The sequence below is a fragment of the Mandrillus leucophaeus genome, unplaced genomic scaffold, assembly GCF_000951045.1.
Source record: "Mandrillus leucophaeus isolate KB7577 unplaced genomic scaffold, Mleu.le_1.0 Scaffold112, whole genome shotgun sequence".
NCBI classification, from domain to species: domain Eukaryota; kingdom Metazoa; phylum Chordata; class Mammalia; order Primates; family Cercopithecidae; genus Mandrillus; species Mandrillus leucophaeus.
Genome location: NW_012099432.1, coordinates 69955 through 79131, shown reverse-complemented (window position 1 = coordinate 79131; position 9177 = coordinate 69955). Strand labels below are relative to the sequence as shown.

Genomic DNA, 9177 nt, shown 5'->3' with positions numbered 1-9177 from the left:
TAAGGCTAAGTAGGCTCTTCAGCCTGGAGGCTGATCTAAGCCAGGCGCAGTGGCTCACACCTGTAATCCCAGCACTTTGGGAGGCCGAGGCAGGTGGATCACGAGGTCAGGAGATCGAGACCATCCTGGCTAACTCGGTGAAACCCTGTCTCTATGAAAAAAATACAAAAAATTAGCCGGGCGTGGTGGTGGACACCTGTAGTCCCAGCTACCCAGGAGGCTGAGGCAGGAGAATGGCGTGAACCCGGGAGGCAGAGCTTGCAGTGAACGGAGATCGCGCCACTGCACTCCAGCCTGGGCTGACTCCGTCTCAAAAAAAAAAAAAAAAAATTCACATCTAGTTGGTCTGACTCTTGAGGCTGAGCTCATGTAGTCACACTTACAGTGCCACACTTTCTACTATCACCTTATTTTTGTCTTGAAAAGAAGTGCCAGGGCCAAGCATGATGGCTCACGCCTATAATCTCAGTACTTTGGGAGGCCAAGGCTGGACGATCGTCTGAGGTCAGGAGTTCAAGACCATCCTGGGCAACATAGGGATACCCTGTCTCTACAAAACATTTTACATGGTATGTAATCCCAGCACTCAGGTGAGGCAGAATTGCTTGAATCCAGGAGGCAGAGGTTGCACCGCACTCCAGCCTGGGTGATAGAGCGAGACTCTGTCTCAAAAAAAAAATAAAAATAAAAAAATTTTAGCAGGCATGGTGGTACACACCGCCCAGCTACTTGGGAGGCTGATGCAGGAGGACTGTGTGAGTCCACTTCAGGGCTGCAGTGGACTATGATCGCACCACTGCATTCCAGCCTGGGTGAAAGAGCAAGACCCTGTCTTAAAAAAAAAAAAATGGTGCCAGGAACTGTGGATGTTTAAACATGCTTTAAACTCATCTATACCTCCTCAGGTCTGTGTGATTTCAGAATCTTAATTCCTAACAATTCCATCTACTGTCATTACCTGGAGGCTCTTTGGTCTATTAGGGTGACAATAATCCCAGCGTCTCTTGACCTTCAGACACCCACAGCAAACCCCAGAGCTCTCTCTGAGCTCCTACACAGACTCCCAGCCTGCTGGTCTACTCTGCCCTCATGGATCCAGTTGATCTGGAGCTCTTATTTCAGCAGGTACATATTGATGGTGCAGTGAAGACCAAACAGCGACCAATCCATCCATCACTAGACCGCTCTCATGCAAAGAGACAGCAACAAAGCAACATCTAAGTCTTTATTAAGGTGAGTTTTTACAAACAAGCATCTATCCCAGTGTGGGGGATGAGGATGGGAAAGGAGAGCGGGGCAGCAGGAAGATGAGGATTCTCATCTATTGGTAATAAAGCTCCAGGTTCATCCCATCGTGGATTTCATCTGAAGGAAAGGTGTTAAGGAATCCTGACTCTGACTTCCATCCCCCCCCTCCATCCATTCACAGCTGGGTCAGGGTGGCCTGAGGTCTCAGTTCAGGGCTAAGGAAGCCCATTTTGGACCAGGCCATTTTTATTTGGAGAGAACTGAAACTTTACCAAAAAATTTCTGGCCGGGTGCAGTGGCTCACGCCTGTAATCCCAGCACTTTGGGAAGCTGAAGCAGGTGGATCACTTGATGTCAGGAGTTTGAGACCAGCCTGGCCAACACCGTGATGTTTAAACAGTGAAAACCCATCTCTACTAAAAATACAAAAATGTTAGCTGGGCGTGGTGGTGGGCACCTGTAATCCCAGCTACTTGGAAGGCTGAGACAGGAGAATCGCTTAAACCCAGGAGGTAGAGGCTGCAGTGAGCCAAGATTGTGCCACTGTACTCCAGCCTGGGCAACAACAGCAAAACTCCATCTCAAAAAAAAAAAAAGTTTATGTTCCTTCTAGGCCAAGTGTAGTGGCTCATGGCTATAATCCCAGCACTTTGGGAGGCCGAGGCGGGAGGATCACTTGAGGCCAGGAGTTCGAGACTAGCCTGGAAAATGTGGCAGAACCCCATCTCTACTAAAAATACAAAAACTAGCAAGGAGTGGTGGCACACGCCTGTAATCCCAGCTTCTTGGGAGGCTGAGGCAGAACTGCTTGAACCTGGGAGGTGGAGGTTGCAGTGGACCAAGACCGCGCCACTGCACTCCAGCCTGGGCGACAGAGCGAGACTGTCTCAAAAAAATAAATAAAATAAAAATTCAAAAAGCTTCTGTTCCTTCTGCACAACAGATATACCTGAGTCTCACCCCACCCTGACCTACTGTCCAGCACTTAGGTGGAGGTCAGTAATAAATATTTTGAACTTGAAGTCAAACTTTCACCAACTACCCTCTTCCCCAACCAAATAATTACATAGCTCCCATGTTCTTCTTCTTCTTCTTTTTTTTTTTGAGACAGTCTTCGCTCTGTTGCCTAGGATGGAGTGCAGTGGCAGGATGTCGGTTCACGGCAAGCTCCGCCTCCCCGGTTCATGCCATTCTCCTGCCTCAGCCTCCCGAGCAGCTGGGACTACAGGCGCCCGCCACTATGCCCGGCTAATTTTTTTGTATTTTTTAGTAGAGACGGGGTTTCACCGTGTTAGCCAGGATGGTCTCGATCTCCTCACCTTGTGATCCGCCTATCTCGGCCTCCCAAAGTGCCGGGATTACAGGCGTGAGCCACCGCGCCCAGCCTGGCTCCCACTTTCTAAGTGCTCACCATGTGCCACGTACTAAGTTAAACACTTAATAAACATTATCTCATGCAGACTTTAGTTTTGAACGAAGATAACCGAGGCTGGGTATGTAGATGCTTCCTCAAGAAGTCACACAAAGGATACAGTCCCCCAGAGACACGTGGTCCTTAAAAATCGTGTACCTAAGGAAAAGAGACATTTCAGAGATAAGGCTAAGTAGGCTCTTCAGCCTGGAGGCTGAATGAGGTAGCCCAGCCTAAGCAAAGGGCTGCTTGCAGCGCTCCCCCAAACCAAAACCTTCCGGCCTAGTCCAGTCCACCCAGTGGCTCTACTACTGCACTCACCACTTCTTCAGGACAATCTTGTTCCAACGGGTGCCAGTTTGGGCTGCAATCAGCTTCTTAAGGTCCCCGATAGTATCATCCGTGCTGGGCGCAGAGGAGTTAAGGCAAATGGGAGCGGTAGAACGAGCAAGAGGACATTCCAGGGCTGAATATCATCTGCCAGGACCCCATCCGCCCCCTCTCCCGGGTTTAACTAAAACCATCCGACAACAGATTGAGTTGCCTGCCTCACGCCACTGCCTCTCGGCTGCCAGTGGATACTTGCATTTAACGCGGACCTTCTTCCCCAGCCGGTCGTTGCAAACAACCTCGATCATCCTAGCTGGAGCTACACAGAGCAGTGGGGTGGGAAGTAGCAAAATCAGAGCTTCGGGCGTCTCCCAGACCCAGAAGCCCCAGCCTACAAGTCTCCCAGTCCCAGGCCCTAAAATTCCCGGTTACTGAGCCTTCCGTTCTGCCCCCAACCCCCCGCACTCGAATACTCCCAGGCCAAGTCCCCTGTCCCAGGGCCGCGAACCCCAGGCAGCCGCGCATCCGCCCCTTCTCGACGCCTGAATGCCCTGACACAAAACTCCCTGGCCTCACCTCCCACCGACCCCAGACCCTGGGTGGCTGGGTCGCGACAGCTTTCCCCAACTCCGAGCCTCTCCGCTTGACCCCCTCACCTCGAATCGCCTCGAACCTGCCGACGCCACTAGCTCCTCACCCGAGCGCAGAACTCCGGCAGCAGTTGACGCTGGGAACCGGAAGCGGAAGTAAAAATGCGGAGCCGGAAGTCCCGCCCCTAGCCAGGCGGTGTGGTCAACACTGGCTCAGGTTTTTCCGGGTTTGCAGTCTGTTGTGTGTTTGCGGTTCACAAGTACGGGTTTCCGTGTCCCAAGGCTTGGCAGGGGGACGCCTGCGGTAGGCGCGCGGGGTAGAGAGGGGGGTCTCGGCGGGTGTGGGGCCGGGGAAAGGGCGTGGAGCGAGAGCCAGAGGTCCGGCGCTGGCCCCAGCTCTTTTGAAGTCATTGTTGCAGGGAGACTCTGTCACATGGTGGGACACCAGAGGGTCCCGGGAGTGGGGGCCCGAAGCCTCTTTCTGCGGCTACTAGGAGCGAGGGCGGAGCGGGTAGGGGGGAGCGAATTCTGCAGTCATCCCTTCTGACCCCCTGGGTTCATTCAGGGCTGGGCCTCGTGAGCATTTTGCTCACCTCTGCCCTCTGGCCATCGCATTCCCCCGGGATGCGGACTCCAGTCAATAGGCGAAGCTGGATCCTGGACTAGACTCTACGCTGCCCGATAGCTGCTGTTACCGCACAGTTCCAGGCTCTTGGTGCCCCGAACAAAAATTTGAACGAGTCACACAGAGATAGCAAAGCAGCAAGTTTATTAAGCACAGTATTCCACTCTCGGAGGGGAGAGCGGACTGACCTCTGCGAGATAAGATCAGCCCTAGCTTGGTGTAGTTTGGGTCTTTTTTTTTTTTCCCGACGTAGTCTCGCTGTGTTGCCCAGACTGGAGTGCAATGGTGCGGTCTCGGCTCACTGCAGCTTTCGCCTCCCGAGTAGCTGGGATTACAGGCGCCCGCCACCACGCCCGGCTAATTTTTGTAGTTTTTGTGGAGATGATGTTTCACCATGTTGGCCAGGCTTTTCTTCTTTTCCCAAGGCTGCCTAATGTGTAGCCAGTGTCTACCTTTTTGAATGATAGGTGTGTGGCTTAGTTACTTTGGCCCCTGTGCGCTTGAGGGCCGTCTTCATTCCATAATTTTAAGTACCTGCATGATATGCCGTCCATATGCATGAGCGCTAATGAGCTGGTTATCCTTATGTTAAGGATACTTTTTGTCTTTAATGCGCATGCTTATGCCTAAAGAGCTGTTCTTTACTGGTTTGGTCCTGATTTCCCCGGCCATGGGATTTTTACTCAGTTTTTAATCTTCCTTTTGTTTTGTCTCCTCAGCTTCTGCCATTTATCTTGCTTCTTGCTCACCCGCCCCTTCACCTTGCTTCTGCTCTCTGGTTTTACTTATTTTGCCCTTTATCCAACGTTTAATTCCCTTTGCTCTTCCTCTGCTTCATTTTCCTTGTTCTCCTGCCTCACTGTCAGTCACCAACCTTAAATGCCTGCAAGGTAACTGGAAACTTTGGACAATTGCACAGTCTCCTGCATCTATATCTTTGGGGAGCACTCCGTACCACATTCCAGGTTTGCGAGGGCTGGTGGGACAAGGGCCTTCCTTCCTCAATTCAGTCAATTTGTAAGCCAAAAAGTATCTGAGACAGGTCTCAATCAATTGACAGGTTTATGTAGACAAGGTTAAGGACATGCCTGTAATCCCAGCACTTTGGGAGGCCGAGGTGGGCAGATCACGAGGTCAGGAGTTCGAGACTAGCCTGGCCAACATGGTGAAACTCCGTCTCTACTAAAAAAAAAAAAAAAAAATTTAGCCAGGTGTGGTGGCGGGCACCTATAATCCCAGCTACTTGGGAGACCGAGGCAGGAGAATCGCTTGAACACTGGAGGCGGAGGTTGCAGTGAGCTGAGATCACGCCACTGCACTCCATCCTGGGTAACAGAGTGAGGCTGTGTCTCAATTCTTTTTTTTGAGACAGAGTCTTGCTCTGTTGCCCAGGCTGGAGTGCAGTGGAACAAACTCAGCTCACTGCAACCTCTGCCTCCCTTGTTCAAGCGATTCTCTTGCTTCAGCCTCCTGAGTAGCTGGAATTACAGGCACGCACCAGCACGCCTAGCTATTTTTTGTATTTTTAGTAAAGACAGGGTTTCACCATGTTGTCCAGGCTGGTCTCGAACTGCTGACCTCAAGTGATCCGCCCACCTCAACCTCCCAAAATGCTGGGATTACAGGCGTGAGCCACCATGCCCGGCCTATCATTTGCTTTTGAATGGCAGGATCCAGAGACTAAAACCACCTTTTACTATTGTTGAACTATACTGCTACAATGGTTTAAGAATTCTCCAATGCCGGAGACCAAGATGGCTGCGAGGCTCAGCGCCTTCCTCAAGAATGCCTGGGACAAGGAGCCAGTGCTGGTCGCGTCCTTTGTCATCGGGGGCCTCGCTATAATTATGCCGTCATTCAGCCCCTACTTCAAGTACTCCATCATGATCAATGAGGCCACGCCCTACAACTACCCAGTGCCCATCCGTGATGATGAGAACATGCCGGACGTGCCCAGCCACCCCCAGGATCCTCAGGGCCCCAGCCTGGAGCGGCTGAAGAAACTGTGAGCACCTTCACTGACAGAGGCGGCCCCTCCCACGGCTCCCAATAAAAATGTGAAAACCAAAAAAAAAAAAGAATTCTCCAATGCCAGCGTGGTAGCTCAAGCCTGTTTCTGGCACTTTGGTAGGCTGAGGTGGGCAGATCACCTGAGGCCAGGAGTTCAAGACCTGCCTGACCAACATGGAGAAACCCCATCTCAGCTAAAAATCCAAAATTAGCCCGGCGTGGTGATGCATGCCTGTGATCCCACCTACTCGGGAGGCTGAGGCAGAAGAATTGCATGAACCAGAGAGGTGGAGGTTGCGGTGAGTCGAGATAGTGCCATTGCACTCCAGCCTGGGCAACAAGAGAAACTCCCCGGATTACAGGCATGCACCACCACGCCTAGCTAATTTTGTATTTTTAGTGGTGACGGGGTTTCTCCATGTTGGTCAGACTGGTCTCGAACTCCCGACCTCAGGTGATGCGCTGGCCTTGGCCTCCCAAAGTGCTGGGATTACAGGCATGAACCACCATGCCCAGCCTCTCTTCTGTTTTTCTATTCTAAGGTCTCATAATGTTTAACGTGTGTACTTTGCTTAAAAATTCCAGAAACTGGCCTTGAAAATCTAAATATAGGCCAGGCGTGGTGGCTCACGCCTGTAATCCTAGCACTTTGGGAGGCCAAGGCAGGCGGATTGCATGAGTTCAGGAGTTGGAGACCAGCCTGGGCAACACGGTGAAACCCCGTCTCTACTAAAATACAAAAAAATTAGCCAGGTATGGCGGCATGCATCTGTAGTCCCAGCTACTTGGGAGGCTGAGGCAGGAGAGTTCTCTTGAACCCAGGGGGCAGAGGTTGCAGTGAGCTGAGGTCATGCCACTACACTCCGGCCTGGGAGACACAGTGAGACTCCCGTCTCCAAACGAAACCAAACCAAAAAAAGAAAATCTAAATATAAAACCAAAGTTGTGGAACGCCCCATCCCAGGGAAAGAATCTACAATCCTGTTTTGGTCAAGCTGACACCTGCCAGACCAGCAGGTGGCCCATTACTCAAATGGAAACCAGACATGCTGACTTGTGCATCTGAACTCCATTTCCTGACCCCTAGCTGCAGCTGTACCTCGGTAGAACACCCTTTTCTTTCCTGTCTTGATGATTGTTGGAGTACTCTAAGTTTCCCTAATAAATGCTTTGGACTGATTGCTCTGGTAATTGGTGTTTTCTTGAAATCCCCACTGGTCCCATCTTGGGATGATTTAGGGCATTCCTTTGTGGGAACTCCCCTGCCTCTGCTTTTGGGGAGACTCCAGCCAGGACAAAACAGATTGGAAGGTCAAAAGTGAGCTGAGGGGGCTGAGGTGCCTGAGGAAGTTTAGAAGCAGCACATATTTGCATTCTCTTAGAAATCCTGGGTCACGGCCAGGCACAGTGACTCACACCTATAATCCCAACACTTTGGGAGGTCAAGGCAGGTGGATCACTTCAGGTCAGGAGTTTGAGACCAGCCTGGCCAATTGGCAAAACCCCATCTCTACTAAAACTACAAAAATGTGGTGGGTGTCTGTAATCCCAGCTAGTCAGGAGGCTGAGGCAGGAGAATCACTTGAACCTGCGAGGCAGAGGTTGCAGTAAGCGGAGATCGTGCCACTGCACTCCAGCCTGGGCAACAAAGTGAAACTCTGTTTGAAAACAAATACTGGGCCGGGTGCGGTGGCTCATGCCTGTAATCCCAGCACTTTGGGAGGCCGAGGTGGGTGGATGATGAGGTCAGGAGATCAAGACCATCCTGGCTAATACAGTGAAACCCCGTCTGTACTAAAAGTACAAAAAAAGTAGCCATGTGTGGTGGCAGGCGCCTGTAGTCCCAGGAAGGGAGGCTGAGGCAGGAGAATGGCATGAACCTGGGAGGTGGAGTTTGCAGTGAGCCAAGATCCAGCCTGGGTAATAGTGCAAGACTCCATCTCAAAAACAAACAAAAAGAAAACAAAGAAATACTGGGTCACGCAAGCATTGACTATAGTTACCACTGCATGGTAGCATGGTAGGATTACTGAGAGTCTCATTCTCCCTTCTTTTTTTTTTAAAATTTTTTTTTGAGACAGTGTCTTGCTCTGTCACCCAGGCTGGAGTGCATGGCACAATTATAGCTCACTGCAGCCTCGAATTCCTGGACTCCAGAGGACTCACCTCCTGGGACTTCAGGTGTGCACCACCATGCCTGGCTGATTTTTTTACTTTTTGGAGGGACACTGTCTCACTATGTTGCCCGGGCTGGTCTCAAACTCCTGGCCTCAAGTGACCCTCCCAAAGTGCTGGAATTACAGGCATGAGCGACCACACCCGGCCTAATTTTCCCACTTCGTGGTGTTTTTCCAGATTTCTGACACTGAACATATGTTACTTTTGTAATCACCGGGGGTGGAAAAGGAAATGTTTGCTTTTTCAAAATGTTCTAATTTCTCAGTGCTGGATTCAAAGATCCGCCAAGCACAGGGTCTTGGTGCTGAGCTGTGGGGCGAGGAGTTGGGAAAGGGATGAGGAGTACTGCTGAGGGAAGAGGAAAATGGGGCCAGGTGCCATTACATCACACCTGCAATCCCAGCACTGGGAGACCAAGGTGGTAGATCACCTGAGGTGAGGAGTTCGAGACCAGCTTGGGCAACATTGCAAAACCCCGTCTCTACTAAAAATTAAAAAATTAGCCAGGTGTGGTGGCACACGTCTGTAGTTTCAGCTACCTGGGAGGTTGAGGCACAAGAATCACATGAACTTGGGAGATGGAGGTTGCAGTGAGCGAGATCACACCACTACACTCCAGCCTGGGGGACAGCCTGGGACTCTATCTCAAAAAAAGAAAAAAAAGGTCGGGCACAGTGGCTCACGCCTGTAATCCCACTACTTTGGGAGGCCGAGGCGGGCAGATCACCTATCACCTGAGGTCAGGAGTTCAAAACCAGCCTGACCAACATGGTGAAACCCCATTT

General features: G+C 51.2%; 1 protein-coding gene and 1 pseudogene across 3 annotated transcripts; one reads left to right on the top strand and one right to left on the bottom strand.

Moving 5' to 3' along the window:
• Window positions 1-1210: 1210 nt before the first annotated feature.
• UBL5 (ubiquitin-like 5) lies at window positions 1211-3746 on the bottom strand. Of its 2 annotated transcripts, none has more exons than XM_011994238.1 (5): window positions 3646-3746; window positions 3242-3308; window positions 2981-3064; window positions 2781-2818; window positions 1211-1365 (listed from the first exon to the last, which is right to left on the bottom strand). In XM_011994238.1, exons 2-5 carry the CDS (start codon window positions 3295-3297, stop codon window positions 1322-1324), a joined length of 222 nt encoding a protein of 73 aa, XP_011849628.1. In that variant the 5' UTR covers window positions 3298-3308; window positions 3646-3746; the 3' UTR covers window positions 1211-1321. The 2 variants fall into 2 exon arrangements, with proteins under 2 accessions (XP_011849628.1, XP_011849638.1); XM_011994248.1 differs by having other exon boundaries at window positions 3566-3737.
• Window positions 3747-5953: 2207 nt separating this feature from the next.
• Window positions 5954-6278, top strand: LOC105549614 (annotated as a pseudogene). Its single transcript, XR_001007577.1, has one exon. The product of XR_001007577.1 is annotated as an NADH dehydrogenase [ubiquinone] 1 alpha subcomplex subunit 3 pseudogene (transcript).
• The last annotated feature ends 2899 nt before the right edge of the window (window positions 6279-9177 follow it).